Source organism: Colossoma macropomum, unplaced genomic scaffold (genome assembly GCF_904425465.1).
Source record: "Colossoma macropomum unplaced genomic scaffold, Colossoma_macropomum, whole genome shotgun sequence".
NCBI classification, from domain to species: Eukaryota; Metazoa; Chordata; class Actinopteri; order Characiformes; family Serrasalmidae; genus Colossoma; species Colossoma macropomum.
This window is the reverse complement of record NW_023494784.1, coordinates 22482564-22498818: the sequence shown is the minus strand read 5'-3', so window position 1 is coordinate 22498818 and position 16255 is coordinate 22482564. Positions and strand designations below refer to the sequence as shown.

General features: G+C 38.6%; 2 protein-coding genes across 2 annotated transcripts in view; one reads left to right on the top strand and one right to left on the bottom strand.

Annotated features, from left to right (window-relative positions):
• Nucleotides 1-1581: 1581 nt before the first annotated feature.
• ecrg4a (ECRG4 augurin precursor a) lies at nucleotides 1582-7368 on the top strand. Its single transcript, XM_036596834.1, has 4 exons — nucleotides 1582-1770; nucleotides 2688-2735; nucleotides 3294-3457; nucleotides 5707-7368. Exons 1-4 carry the CDS (start codon nucleotides 1701-1703, stop codon nucleotides 5854-5856), a joined length of 432 nt encoding a protein of 143 aa, XP_036452727.1. The 5' UTR covers nucleotides 1582-1700; the 3' UTR covers nucleotides 5857-7368.
• Nucleotides 7369-7781: 413 nt separating this feature from the next.
• uxs1 (UDP-glucuronate decarboxylase 1) overlaps nucleotides 7782-16255 on the bottom strand; it is a 75152-nt gene continuing 66678 nt past the window's right edge. The window contains exons 12-15 of the mRNA XM_036596721.1: nucleotides 10376-10436; nucleotides 9994-10051; nucleotides 9740-9843; nucleotides 7782-9125 (exon numbers count right to left, since the gene is read on the bottom strand). Coding sequence (XP_036452614.1) covers nucleotides 8994-9125; nucleotides 9740-9843; nucleotides 9994-10051; nucleotides 10376-10436 — 355 coding nt within the window. The 3' untranslated portion in view covers nucleotides 7782-8993. The remainder of the gene's footprint in view (nucleotides 9126-9739; nucleotides 9844-9993; nucleotides 10052-10375; nucleotides 10437-16255) is intronic.

Sequence of the window (16255 nt, the reverse complement as noted above, 5' to 3'; positions counted from 1 at the left end):
ATAAAGTGACAGATAGATAAGGAGTTGTAGAAGGATAGATGGATAGGGTTATAGAAGGAAAGAGAATTCTATAAATCCATGTCTTTATGGACCTTGCTTTGTGCACTGGGGCTCAGTCATGCTGGAACAGAAAAGGGCCTATCTCAAACTGTTCCCACAAAGTTGAAAGCATATAATTGTCCAAAATGTCTTGGTATGCTGAAGCATAAACCCAGGCTCATCCATCAGACTGCCAGACGGATAAGCGTGATTCATCACTGTTTCCACTGTTTCAGAGTCCAGTGGCGGCGTGTTTACACCACTCCCCCCACGACACTTGGCATTGTGCATTTTGATCTTAGGCTTGTGTGTAGCCGTTCAGCCATAGGAAACATGCTGTGAAGCTCCTGATGCACAGTTCTTCTGCTGATGTTGCTTTAAGAGGCAATTTGGAACTCTTTAGTGAGTGATTCAGTGTGGCTAAGCCTTTGTTGGTCCTGAACACTTCAGTTTCACAAGAATAGCACTTAAAATTGACGGGCAGATCTAGCGGGACAGACATTTTACAAACTGACTTGTGGCAGAGTTGGCATCTTATGACAGTGCCACATTGAATGTCACTGAGCTCATCATACGACCCATACTACTGCCAGTGTTGTCTATCAAGATTGCAAGGCTGCATGCTTAATTTGATCTCTCTGTTAGCAATGGGTGTGGCTGAAACACCTCAACTCAATAATTAGGAGAGTGCCCCAATACTTTTGTCCATATAGATAGACAGATAGGAAGGCATGTGTAGGCTAGTTGTTATAGAATTGTAAATAGAGAGTTGCAAACAGAGTTGTAGAGGTATAGATAGATCGATAGAGAGTTGTAAAAAGATAGACGCATAGAGAATTATAGGTAAATTGATTGATAGAGCTATAGGCACAGTTGTAGAGGGATAAATAGATAGATAGATAGATAGAGTGAAAGAGGATCTGAAGACTTCTTGTAATACAGTTATATTGAGAGGGACAGAGAGAAAGGGAGATTTCAGTTTGGCACAGTGACAGTAAAGAACCGGTTCAAGCCAGTTTATACCTGGTTATGATGTCACAGTGGCTCACTGTAAGTCTATGGGAAAAATCTTAGTATTTTAAAAACTATAAAGTGTAGAAAAGTGTTTGTACTTACCACAGTGTTACTCCAAATAATTATTATATTTTACTAGACTTTATCAGTCATTTCAGTCTAATTTAGTTAAACTTTCTTGGCATTTACTGCCATTGTATTGAAAAATAATTACAGAGCACTTTGGAGATTATACCTCATACTTACTTTGTGAAGAACTTGTTTGGCAGTTTAGTTGATTTTGTATTTACCTGGTTAACACCTAGAACATAAAGGACCTTTTTGATTCTGCAGAACAGTGAAATAACGTTTTTATATGTATGCGTGTACAAGGATCAAAAAAACAGCTGCAGCTCAGCTGAACGTGGAAAAATACTTCAAACCACAAACACACAACTCGCACACAATGCCTTTCTGTTGGCTGGCTTGGTTTTACAGTAATTCACCACCAGCGGCCAGGCATGTTTCTGCAGGGAATGTTTCCATGGTTGTCCTTTTGCTCTCCTTCTCCCCCTCTCTGCTCTCCTCTCAACTGCATCTGGACCCTCAGCAGCCCCTGTGAACGAATGCAGTCAGACAGAGGAGAAAAGGAGAAGAGCTGAGAGATCATGGTGTCCCCTAACTTTTACCTACGCCTGTTTACCTTTCTTACCTTGCTGACTCTACTGGCTCTCTCAGGTAATATTCTCTTTTTCTTCCTCTATGTGTGAGATCTTTGCTCAGAGGCATCTGCATAGGCTTTCCTCTCCACCATGGGCTGTTTCTGTATCCTCCAAATGTCTCAGACAAACGTATACAGAAATATGCTGTTCTTAACAAATGTTAGATAAACTTGAACAAGTTCTTGATTGTATATGTGCTTATTTGTGAGTGTTTTCTTTTTAGTTTTGCAACATGCATATTTGTGTCTAACTTCGTGTTCATGTTCCCCTTGGGAAATCCTGGAAGTGTGCCTTTTTGAGAAAGCTTCTTTTTTGTGGAAATAGGGGTTGAACAGTTATAGAAGTAAAAGCAAACAGGAGAAAAAAAACAGATACTGATGTCAACAATGATCAAATCTCAGAGACTTAATAAAGAAGTCACAGTAACGTCAATAGAGCTCCTAAACTTCTGCCATTAAACTCAAGATTGTCACTGCAGTTTAGCTTCTCTGCCCTACTGTTAGCTTTTTGTCTCTTTCCACTTTAATGATAACATGCCAGACAGAATGAGTCAGACTTTCTGTGAACACAGCAACTGCAACAAAGACCCCACTGATCTGCACATTGCGCAACGTAGACAGGCCTTTAGGATTTTTTTTTTCCATAAATATATTTACTGATCAGACACGTCTGAAGCACCTGTAAACAACATCTGTCACATTTCTCCATGTGCCAGTCTCCACTGGCTCTGTATGCAGTTTTGAGTATGCGGTTGAGGAATGTGCACTGTGTGGGTTTTATGGGAAACTGCACTAGTTAACAGTGGAAAAATACAGTGGGGGCTGTAAGGTAATGTGCTCAAATTACAGCTTCATAGTGTGTCTGTGATTTCTCTCAAACTACTGTTGCTGAGTATGTAAAACTAATTCCATTCCATTCATAAATATCTTCCAGATGTGTCCAGTGAGAGCGCTTTGCACAAGATTCTGAAGAAGAGAGAAGGTGACTGAGTATTCTACTTCATTACATTTTTCATAGCCTTTTGTGTATGATCACAACTTTGCATCCTCTCTTTGTTCTTTGTTCTCCCTGTTCTGCTCTTGTAAGACCCTCCCGTAATTAGTACCTTAAACCCTAGACTTATCATTCAGTTATTAATAATAATACTCATTATTCAGAAACTACTGTGGAACTAAAATCATATGCATAATCTCTAGTGTACCACAGACAATAGTTTAGATAGCTTTTGGCTGTACTTACTAAAAGAGCAGAACATTTGTTAACTCACTATGTTTTACTTTTTTTTTAAAACTAAAAAGGAAAAGTGTGTACATTTTTGTCTGTGGTAAGTGACTGTGCTACAGATGTGGCAGATAGAAATTAGGTTCTAAATTGACCAAGTGGTCTTTTAAAGGACCATTCATTGAACTAAAGGTGGGTCTTTAATAGCATTGCTCCAAAGAACATCTTTTTCTGTGTGTAGTCATTCATATAACATCTTAAAAAATTAAGGTTCCTAAATGGTCTAGGGTAAAGTCTCTGCTCTCTGTCTCCCACTAGTGGAGGATGAGGTGAAGCCAGCAGCGACTGTGGCAGTGCCAGCCTCCAAGGCCAAGCAGTTCCTGGCTTCTCTACGGAGGCCTAAGAGGAACCTGTGGGATCGCAGTCGTCCTGATGTGCAGCAGTGGATCCAGCAGTTCATGTACATGGGATTTGATGAGGCGGTGAGTCCACTGTAGGGTTAAGGGCTTAGTGACTCTTTTTTCTGTCATTGGTTCCCATTAGTTCTAATCACAGGTCAGACCCATTCCAGTGAAGATAAAGCAAGTGTTATCTTCAACTAGCCTATCGTCATTTCCAAGAAAAAACAACAATAAATAAATCCTTTCCTTTACATTGTGTAAAAATTTCACGATAAATGAACCAGTAGAAATGCTCCAAAATCACTTGCAATAAAATCTCTTTACATTAACTTGTATTTGCATTAAAAGTTAAAAAAAAAAAAAAATCTGTAGAGTTACTATTTTGGAAATAATTGATATTTGGACAGCGGTTATACATTATACTGAACTGCCAGTTTATCACTGCTGCACTACACTCACTGGCCATTTTATCAGAAATGCCTACTGCGTGCTTACAGTTAGACTTAACTTACAGACTGTAGCCCATCTGTTGACGCACATCAGCCTTTCTCAACCTGTTCATCAATAGAAAGAGAGTACCGTGAGACCACCACTACTCACCAGGGACACTGACATGGTAGTGCAGTGGTAGTGTGTGTTGTGCTGGTATGAGTATATTAGGCACAGCAGCATTGCTGGGGCTTTTACACACCACTGCTCTTTTAAGAACAGACCACCAAACAAAAATATCTCAGCAGCAGTTGTGATCAGAAACACCACTGATCAAAGACGCAAAAGGATTAACACAAATTGCATGAAATGAAAATAATAAAAAATAAATCACTAGTAAAATTAGACAAAAACAACATAAACAATATCTGGTCACCTATAGTGGTCCCTTTCCACTGACAGATGGTTAGAGGGTGACTGATAAGGTGTGCAGCAACAGATGGGCTACGTTTAATAAAGTGCACCTACGTGGTATGTTTACCTGATGAAATGGCCAGTGAGGTACAAAATAGGATGAACGGCCAAAGTTAATAACCTCTAGAGATCTGTGGCAGTATTGCAACAAAACTTTTCCAGTGCCAGCTTATAGATAAAAATAGGAGCTCAGAAGAACGGCTCTTAAACTACTGTTAGAAAGTGGGGCTATGACAGCATCATTTGTCTGGTCGGCACTTTTCTTCACAGTTTCAGTCCTTCAGATTTTCTCTGTGCACTCCAGGTTGAGTGACAAATCTGCTATCAGTTAGTTCCACTCTGAGTGACTCAGGCTTGTCTACCCTCTGTCCTCCACATTTAGTCTCTCTCCATTCAGCCATTTTTTCAGTGCTGGTTCTTTTGAGCAGACTTTGACGGTTGTGATGGGAGCACTCTCCATAGAGCAGTGTACACTGTAGACAAACAGTTCAGCTACTTTCCAAAGGTCTCCTGTCAGTGCAGTTCAAATCAAGAAGACAAAAAAGCTCCTCTGTGAGGTACAGTGCAATTTTCTAACTTGTCAGTTTGCCTCACCGTCTACACGTGCCTCCAACCGACAGCCCTTTTCAGATGAGCCCTGAAATGCACAGGTAACTGACAGTGTTCATTCGATCTTTAGGATTTTCATAGACTTTTTATCCAAGAAGTACCATCTCAGAGAGTCGGACGCTTCTAACCTGCAGCTGTGAAACCAAAAAATCACATCCTGGCTAAAATGAAAAATAACCATCGCTCTTCTTAGTTGTAAACTTGCCGCTTATTGTGGTGCCGCAGAAGCCTCTAAAGCAAAATTTGTGTTTGTATTTTTTTGTAAAGGTAGAAGTAAATTTTGAAAAACTACAAGTGCTTTAGGGTGGGCCAGGGTCTTTAACATCATTTCTTTTTTGCTGGCTGGCTAAATTATTGCTTTTATTTTGATGACCTATTGAGGTTTGTGTCGTATCCCAGCTAGCATTGCAGATGTATTTACTAGCTTCTACATCCGTGGCTAGTTGTCAGGATTTCTTGAGTGCCGTAGGCATTTCCAGTAGCTGTGTTATGTATTTTTATAGTGCAACACTAATAATAATTACAAAATCAGACAAAACTTTGAATGAACTGATGAGGCTGAGAGATACAGTGCACTACAGATGCTGTGTAACATGTTGTCGCTGAAAAACCCCAAAAAACAACATACATTAACTTACATTAAAGTAAACAGTGTTTTTGCCTTCTACTGTACAGTTACCATTTTGGAGAGATTTTTTTTTTTTACGGTGGCAATACTAAATGCTAGCTATAGGCCAGAATCTCCCTTTAAAGTAGTAAAACTCACTAATTTGAAAGAGTGTCTGGATACTTTTATCTAAAGAATGTTTTCCTTTCAGAGACTGGAAGCTGATCTGTCTTACTGGAAGGACCAAGCCCGCTCTAGTGACCCAGCACGGCAGCATCACTATGACGAGAATTCCCCCATGGGCCCCAGATTCCCCAGTCATAACAGACATGGGGCAGACGTCAACTACGACTACTATTAACTTCCTTTCCTCTTCAAAAACAACCTGGTTCCAGGAACTGAATGTGATGGTGTGGGCGAGAGTTGTCCCTTATGTAAAAGCAGTATCACACACTGTTCCTATTCCTTCACCTCTTCAGACGGCAGCCTTGCAAGTTTCTGATCTTTCTTACTTTTTTTCTTGCATGCTCTTCCCAGGCTGAGAATTAGCTGCAGCACATTTGTTCCGATTGCAGAAATACAACCCACCACTCTGTCTACATTAAACATAATCATAAGCTCTATACCCTCACTCTGAAAGTGTAGATCCTTACTACCAGCAGAAGCGTAAGTGTTCTGTGCTATGAATAACCTTGAATGCAGCCGCAAACTGATGCCATATGTGTGGGGGTCAGTGTTCCCAACAGTCTTTACTTTAACTGTCTGTTGCAGCTCTGCTTCATCATGGTGCCCCCACAGCAACGGAGATGACCTTAGGGCTAACACTTTATGTAAAGGCTGCCTACATAAGGACTTTATAATGTATGAAGAAGCATTGAAAGTAATACTTGAAACAGCTTATGCCAGTAATTGCAAGATGACACAAAATGTGTCATGACATTGCTTTGGCATTAGGGGCCTTACACTGAAGTGATTTGTTTTATTCGGTTATTTGTTCCATTCATAACACTGTTACGAAGAATCATTCCGAAGTAATGACTCTTTACTTTAGCAAACAATATCACTGTTTCTTACATTAAAAGTAAAGAACGTTTTGCATCTTCTGCAAAGTTACCATTTTGGAGATTGTTTTTTCTTTGAACAGTGACAATGTGAAAATACATATAAATATGCAAACAGTCCTAAACTACATTCCTTTAAAAGTAGAAATACCCTTGGTAAAATATTACTTCAGTAAGAGTAGAAGTTCCTTTGAGTTACTCTAGATACTGTGTAATATTATTTTGAGGAACCTGTTCTTTTAAGTAGGACTGTGTGGCTGCAGACATGATAAACAGTTAGTTGTTCATGTTTGCAGCCACACAGCTCTCCTTCATAGAAACTGTTTGTTTGTACTTTAATTCATGTAGAAACATGGAGAACTGATATTGTACTGTTTTATTTAGGCCTCTGCCTTACAAGTTCCATTACTTGGAGATGACGTTTCATACCAGTGTTACAAATGAAACAACTGTCGCTCATGTCTATTATAAGAATCTTTATATCAGTACAGATTTACTGATATAAAGTAATTTTACTTCATACATCTTGTGTCATAAATTAATGGTAAAAGCCAAAGAGAAATTCAGAAATATGCAGGTGTTTCTTTGACAATGCATTCTTCAGTGCGTATGCATGTTTGATGAAGTCTCTATCTAGACAGCCTTCAAATAAAACATACCACATTGGTCTGTGGATGGTTTAGGAGCACTGGAAACCATGAGTGTGTTTACACACACTCAATAATCCGATCATAATGAGATTTCTGCAGTTATCCGATTATTTAAATGGTCATGTAAACACCATACTCCGATCTAGAAATCCAATTAAGAAATCCAATAAGGAGAGCTGGATTTTAGCTCAGTAATCAGATTTCTCATTGCATGTATACTCTTAATCGGATTTCTCAGTCTGCGCACGTGCAGAACAGACTGCTGTACCGGAAATAAGTAAGCAGTGTTGTCGCAAGATGGCAGCAAAACTTTTGGAGTGATGCTGAAACCAACTACATGCTTGTCAAAATAAAGGATTTAAATATTTCTCCTCTTCTAGATGATGAATGTTCATATTTTCAGGTAAAGTGGCGCTATGGTTTTTTTTTTAAAAAGCTGCAGCATTAGGTCACATCGTCTTCTGTGAGTTTATTGGCTGGTTGCAAAGCAGAAATCTGATTACTGCCTGACTCACGTAAACCTGGAGTTTCACATTATCTGATTACGCAAGTGCATGTAAACATGTTGCATCTGATTTTCTACAGTTATCGGATTGTAAACGCACTCATTGATGTTACTGACTCCAATGATCACCTATCATTGGTGCTGTTAATGAAGAATCATCTGCTGATGAATATCTGGTCTCTGTGAACCACACAAAAGAATCAGAATGTGTAAGAGCAAAAGGAATATAGAAAAATTGTATTTCAGAGTGCATATAAAGCCCTTTAGCTTCAAAATCAGTAAAACTGTATGTAAAGTAAAAGAAATAAAACTGCTGTCATATCTAATAAAGTCATCTGCATTATTTGTAATTTCTCATGGCATCTTTCTCTGTGCACATTTTGCAACATCCAGGCACCACCATCAATAACACAACCTGAAAGGGCTGCTGAAGCTTCATACAAGCAGCTGTAACTGTCAGCATAGAAACCAAGTTTAATTACTGACGCTGTTGCCATCTGTATGTGTACATGTGCCAAACATGTTAAACTTCCCTCAGGGAAGGGAAAGTATGATAGGCAGGGGTGATGGTGTATAAGAAAAAAATGTGGAATTAGCAGTCAATGTAAATATTTTATTAAAATATTTTTTTCCACCTGAAATTCATTAAAGGATCTGAGATCTGTGTGAAGTGTGATGGTGGCAATACTACACATTGCTCAAAATCACAACAAAATAAAGCAGAAAAGCATCTCCCATAGTTTCTTCTTTTCTTCTGCGTCGTCCAGAACAAGGCCCGATCATGTGTCCTATCCTGGGCAGCACATTCAAGATAAATTAACAGAAAATCACTAGCCTCCATAGTAAATCTCAACATTGAAAAGAGGTGTCTGTTCAAAAAGACACTCACAGCATAAACACCAATAAAAATGATTACAACAATCAAAACTGCACAGCATGAATGCAAAAAAATAACGTGGAGTCTTCACTTTTTCTTAAATAACAGATGATTGACGAATCCAAAGTGCAAGGCAAGGACTCTGAGTGTCTGAACTTCATAGTTTTTTTTTTTTTTTTTTTCTTTTTTTCTGAGGCACATGTCTGAAAAGCAAGTGTGGCACAGACAGTTCTACAACTGCTTTTCCAAAAATAAGCACAAAAAAAAAAAGTAAGAAAAACACACAGGAAATGTTTTTGTTTTTTTCCAAACACTCTTTTTAAGGGGAAACCCCCTTGTGTAAAATGGCTGCTAGAGGCTCCAGAATCTCCAGGATCCCAGCATCCCTGAGAAAAAGCGTGTTCCTCAGTTGTGTCTTGGTCTACCTTTCTTCATGCGGGCGGCCTTGGGCTTGGGGATATACTGATTGTTGGCTTGATGCTCCAGCTCCTTATTGAAGTACTGGATAGTTTTGTTCAGCCCTTCCTCCAATGGTACCTTCAGTTTAAAACAGTTATAGAAACATCATTAGAAACTATCAGAGCGTTTTGACGTCAAAGGGATCAGTAACAGGGAACAAAGGACCTTTTTACAGCGCGTGATCAGCTCTTGTGTACCCTGAAGTGCTGTAGCATTAACATCACGGTAATACGGCAGAGTAAATATACAGATTATTTTGTAAATATAATCAGAATGTTATGATGCTTTTAAGTTGGCTGAGCAAACCTACGAGTCAAAACCCCACAGTCATGAGGAGCGATCTTCAAATTCCCATTTCTTTATAAACGTGCAAAAATAATTCATATGAAAAAGGAGCTTTTTATCATCAGCAGTCACTATGACCACACACACACACACACAAACACATTTTTTTAAACCGCTTATCCTTCTGGGTAGAACCATTTATGGTTCTAATTACTTATACATCTAAAAGCCTTTACTCCATGCCCCTCGAGGGCCGCTCCACCTATGTGTTGAGCTCAGTAAATTTGGGAGGGAGGTCATCCCATCAGCCCAGAGAGAGTGAAGCCAACTGTGCTCTCTTGGACCACGAATGGCTGCAGCATCACCGGGGATCAAACTCGCAATCTGATGGTAGGACCAGCACTCACCACAGGCTCCCAGCCCAGCAGCATTTTTGCCTTCCGGATGTCTGGCCGCCGTCTCTGAGGGTCATCCTGCGCCTCTGGGAGAAACTGAATGTGACTGCGGCTCCCTGAACACAGAGAGGGGTTTGAATGTGTAATCTGAGCTTTATTCAATCAGTCAGCGAGAAACAGACAATGAGAAAGAGACAGACAGAGAGAGCCTAGTTTAAAAAAATAAAATAAAAAATGCTATTTATCTGCATTGATTTGTTACTCACCAACTAGGCTTTTAATCAGCTGAGCAAATTCCAGTATGGTGTGCTCTTCAGGGTTTCCCTGACACAAATAAATGCAATCAATAAGACAGCAAGACAGCAGCGCAATTTACCCTCAGGACAATGTGTTCAATAATAAGCATCTTCACAGTTATTTGGACAAGTTAAGATTGCTTCGACTCAGAAAAAAATGGTTGTGATTAATGGACAAATATAAACTGTAGAATGTTTTGCACACAACAGCCATTAACCATAGATAATCAATGTCTTTTGGGCTAAATAAAAAAAACTAACAATAAAACCACAAAGCAAAAAAACACAGAGTTTACTGACAACATGATGGTGGTCTTTCATCAAACGCAAAATACATGGTCAGAAAACTCACCAGGTTTACAGGACTGCTGACATTACTGTTCATCAGGGACACAAGGCCATTCACAAGATCACTGAAACAGAGGAACAGTAAACATGTTAAAATGATGTTACTAAGCATTACAGCAAATGAAAAATAAGTGAAGGAAAGAAAGAAGTAAACAAGAATTCATTAAATTTGCCTCTATTCAGACAGTAACAGCATTATTATAGTCGGTTTTCTAAAAATGACATTTATTATTACACATTATAGTGTGAGCTCTGCTACAGCAGTAACACAGACCACAATTCACCCATTTACACTAATTCAGGTTCCTGCTCTTGCATGGATATTTTTGACTTACTCTTCAGTAATGGTAACACAAAAGGAGGCAGTGTTAATGCAGAGATGATATAAATATTCTGAAACACACATCTCTCCCAGAACTGCACAAGCCCATTCCTGCGAGGTCTGTTTCTGGTAGCATCATGTCAACATACTGACTTGGCATCTTAAATGCATACATAAATTAATTTGTATGTTGTATGTAAAAGTTTTGCCTCCCCTGTCAAATGACGTTTTGTTGATTTTTTTAAGTAATAAAAACACATCCTGTACAGAGAACACACTTCTGTACACTGTAATGCATCCTTACTGTTTATTTGCTGAATTTAACAAATTGGGGTAATTTAACATACACAAAGCAAAACAAAATTACATTAATGATATTGATTTTGTATTGTTTTATTTTTTTCCTTTATGTTAAATGATCAAATAAAATAGAAACTGTGCACTAACAATAGCAGAAAAAAGTCACATTTAAAAAGGAATTCAAATGATTTTTCAAAACATCTGTAAAATTAACCCCATGAGATGTACACAAAGTCATTAGGAGTTTGTTTAGTGTGAAATGCTCTGTTCTAGAGAACCTCAACAAGTCAGAATTATTCACAGTGGTGGTGACAGGAATCATCTGGCCTCCACTGAAAGCTTCCACTGAAAGTTAATACACAAAATGGTTATGAATATAGTTTTCTGATTGTATTGAGATAAGAAACACAATTTTAAAATCCATTTGTGTAAATAGTACCTAGCACCTTTTTTGTTATTTTACCATTATCAACATATAAAACTTGGAAAAAAAGGAAAAAAAAAAACTCAGAAGACACGAGTTGGTTTGTTTTGTATCGTAAATTAAAGTAGGCACATTTGCATTGTAGACATCACAAGCCCTGGTTTCTATCACCACCAATGTAAAGATATCAGTAAGTTTCTCTTCAGTGAACAATTTCACAACAAACCACTCTAAACAGCTGTTTACGTCTGAAACGTAAAATACTGACTTGTCTTGATATAATGACATATTCTTGAAATACTTGCTTAATATCTCAAAATAATGAAGACTTATTCCAAAATGCTATGAAGCTTTTGAAAAGAATAACAGCTGACGTATAATTAGAAAATGAGATTTTGAGATTTTAATTTGAAATAATGAATTATTCAATTTCAAGAAAGTAATTCTCAGGATAATAATTGGGATAATAAATCATTATTATGAGATACTAAGTCAATATTTATAGAAAATAAGTTATTATTTTATTGTAGCAAGTCAATGTTTTGGGAACGCAAGTCATTATTTAAATACACTAGGTCAATATTTTCGTATACTACTGCCAGAAAAAGAAAACAAACACTTGATTATTGTTCTCTAATTGGAGGGAATGGGCTTCCATACAGTGCACACCCTTCAATAAGTAAACAAAGACCATGCATGAATATTTGAACATAAAGTGCTGTCATCCTAACATTACTTAACAAAGATAGTCCTTCAATTTGATTCAGTTAAAACAAGCTAACGTGAGCTAACATCACTCACACACACTGAAAATGAGTGAATGTGTGAAAGCTCCAGTTGCTCTTCTGGCAGCTTAAATGAGCTTCGAGCAGAAGTAGGTGTGTGCAGAATTCTGATGCTCTTAAATGGATGTTGTGCAGGATTAGTGGATTGCTGTGAATGTGAATTTGAAAGTAATTCTGCTTGTTCCAGTGAGTTAAACCACAACAGGAAACAAAACATACGTACAAATAATTTTTTTACCTCCACAAGCAGAAATGAACACAGCGTTCCTTACAGACTTCAACACTGACAATATGTAAAAACTACTAAATAGGATTAAGCACAAGAAAGGAGAACGTTGTATACATACATACATACATACATACATACGCATGGTTCATAGTAACCAGTGTAAACATGGTAAACATGGTCAATTAAGTGACTGTGCTTATTCAGATGGAATTGTATATGGAAGTGTATGATAGAACAGTACAGCACACTAGAAATTACAGTTGTATTTAAAGTGAGCCTAGAGCCTATTGCAGTTTTGAAAAAGCTTACGCAAATTAAAGTAAGTGACAATGCATGTTAAGCCATCTGATGGTTTGGAGTTAGAAACTGCTTCTGAATATTGTGGTGCAGGATGAATTTCCTTCAGCATGCGGGCTGCCTTACTGAGACGCGTGCGCAGTAAATGTCCTGCGTTGTAGGGAGGTGTGTGCCGGTGATTCTCTGATCCATCTTTACCACCTTTTGCAATGCTTTACATCTTGTGCTGAATAGCTGCCACAAAAGGATGTGATGCAGCCTGTATGGATGGACTCCGTGGTACACCTGTACAAGTATGTGAGCAGTGTTTAAGACATCCCCTTGCTTATTCGGTTGTCAGAGGAAGGCATTGGTGAGCCTTCTTAACTGCGGCTGTGGTGTTCAGTATGCACTTGAGGTCGTTGGTAATGATGACCCCTAGGAATTTGCAACTGCTGACCCTCTCCACAGCATCCCCTCTGATGTAGGTGGGGGAGTCATCTGCCTCATGTCTCCTGAAGTCAACCAACTCGTTAGTCTTGCTGACATTGAGGGACAGGTTATTGTCCCGGAACCAGTCTGCCTGGAAGCCAACCTCCTCCCTGAAGGCCGTCTCATAGTTATTACAGATCAGATGGAATTTGAGCTTTGTCTGCATACACAGTCATGAGTGAACAAGGAGTAGAGCAAAACGCCTAAAACACAGGCTTGTGGGATGTCAGTGTTGAGAATCAGTTTGGATGAGAAGTTTGTACCAATCCTTACATGCTGGGGTTCGCCAGTGAAAAAGTCCAGTATCCAGTTGCAGAGGGCTGTACTCAATTCTAGACCCTTGAGTTTAGTGATAAGCTTGGAGAGTACAACAGTCTTGAATGTTGAGCTATAATCCAGAAATAATAGCCTGGCATAAAAACCTTTAATATCCAGGTATGCCAGAGTGTTGTGAAGCACCTTCTGTTCAATTGTTATGGCAGTAGGCAAACTGTATTTGGGATGATAATGTAACCCAGCACAAGCCTTTCAAAGCACCCCTCTGCAACGGGGGGAGTGCAACTGGTCAACAGTCATTAAGGCAGAAGGATAATAGTGTTTTTGAACAGGTGGGTACTTTGGAGTTTTGTTTTCTTTTTTAAGAGAGATTAAAAATATCTGTAAAAACACAAGCTAACTGGTCACTGAAAGTTTTAACACATGCTCTGAGATCTGTAGCTTTCTGTGTTAATATGTTTAAACGTCCTTCTCACCTCTTCAACAGAGATGGTAAAACTGGAATTGTGTGAAGTCATAAGAGCTGGATCTGGGTGCTCGTTGTTGGTGAGCTCAAAACAGGCATAAAAAAGCATTCAGCTCCTCTAGCAGGGAAGGACTAGATGCTGTGACCATGCCTGTACGGGTTCATAGCCTGCAGGTGTCTGGATGCCCTGCCACATCCATCTAGCATCTATAGTATTACAGTAATGTGATTCCAGTTTTTTTCCTGTATTCTTGATTTGAATGTTTGACAGCCATCCTGATATCATACTTGCATTCCTTATACAAGTCTGTTTCCAGACTGAAATGCTGTGGTGTGGGTCTTTATCTTGCTGTGGGGTTTCTGGTTTGGAAATGAACAGACTGTTTTAATAGCTCACAGTCCTAATAAAGTCTCTAAAAACTGCTGTATATTCATTCAGATCATATGTCTTTAAAAATTGCCCAGTCTACACAATCAAAACAGTCCTGAAGTTTTTTTCTCAGCCTCTCGAGTCCAGTGCTGAACCACTTTCCTTACTGGCTCCACTGGTCTTTGTAAACAGAGCAAAAGCACAGAGCAGTGGATAGAGCATCTGAGTTGGCAGTGAGACAGAGAGCTGTATGCGCCTTTGTTTGGAGTGTAGCAGTGATCAAGGATGTCTGTCCACCTGGTGGGGCAGAAGATGTGCTGATGATGATGTATTATTGATAAATTTTTTTGGAGATTCAACTTGTTAAAGTCTGGAGAGATGATAAACAGAGCATCAGGATATATATTTTCAAGTTTAGAAACAATGTTTTACAGCTGGTTCAATGCAGTTTTTGAATTTATTATTAGTATTATAATTTCCATATGATAGGAATATATAGCAGCTATAAAACAGCTGTGTATTCTCCAGGCCGGTGAAATGGTCTACATGTGATTACTAATAAGTCCAGTGAGCAGAACTGTGAGACCCTGTATACATCTGTGCACCAAGCACTGTTTATGTAAAAACATACACCTCCTCTTTTCTTCTCCAATTCCTCTGTCCGATCCGCGTGGTGTGTGGAGAAGCCTCACAGCCAAACTGCAAAAATTAGTGTGTTGGATATTACCCGAGTTTCTGTAAAGCACAAAGCAGAGCGGTTCCTAAAATCCCTCTGAAATGTTAGTCTTCCTCTGAAATCAAACAGTTTATTGCCCAGTGATTGTATGTTACCCAGAAAAATACTGGGCAGAAGATGTCTGAGGCTGCGGTGTTTGACCTTCATTTATACGCCTACTCTTTTACCAAGTGTTTTACATAATCCCTTGTCTTCTTATTCAGAGCCCCTCTCACTACCTCATATGAGTAGGACTCACTTATAATCTTGCACCCCATGTACTGGTATGCATCTCAATAAGATCAGCCTCTATGTGCCAGGGAATGTTCTGATGGGAACAGCAAAGCGAAGCTAAAGCTAGTTTCTGCTAAAATTAAAAACGGTCTTTAAGAAACAGACACAAAGAGCCATGCCGGCTAAACGTGATGGTTTGTGAGAACAGGCTAGTAAAAATAATTATTATATTATTATTAAAAAATAATGAGCCTGTCCCTGGCTATATGACACACTACACAAATGAAAACGCATATACAATATAACACAGCCACTTGGCAAGATTAGACCCAAGATGTGATTCCTAACCCAATTAATCACTGAGAAGAGCATGTTCCTGGTGTTTCAGATGACACAGGAAACAGACATGTCCTTGCCTAATGGAGATACATTGGCAATAGTAGAACCACATGGGGGAGCAGTTAGAAGCATGCTTTAAGAGAGTCACTCATTTATTTCCATATTTCCTTCGGCCAATTTTTTTTTTTTTAAATGTACAAATAACGTTTTTTAATCTTTTGTCAGGTTACTAATTAAATACATTCATTACTGTTTAATCATCTTTCAGCAATGTCAATTTAAGGTTTAGTTCACATTGAAAAATAATAGCCTCAATGAATAAACACCAAAGTACTGCTGTAGTATATTGTCTGTACTGTACTATTTGTATTGGGGTTACACACAATATTGATTTTTAGTTGTAGCATAGGATGGCTTTGAATGAACAGTTCAAAAATCATAATTTGTATTTATTCTAACGTTAAAAGAAAATAATAATACTAATGAATGATATAAAGGTTCTCAGACAGCTTAAAACATTTGTATAGTACTTTTAGTAATAGTTATATACAGATAATCTTTAAAAACAGACAAAGCCCTGCATCAGAATGGGCGGTTTGGCAACTATGTCCTTGAACAAACACTACCCATACTGAATGAGTGAATAATAAAATGCT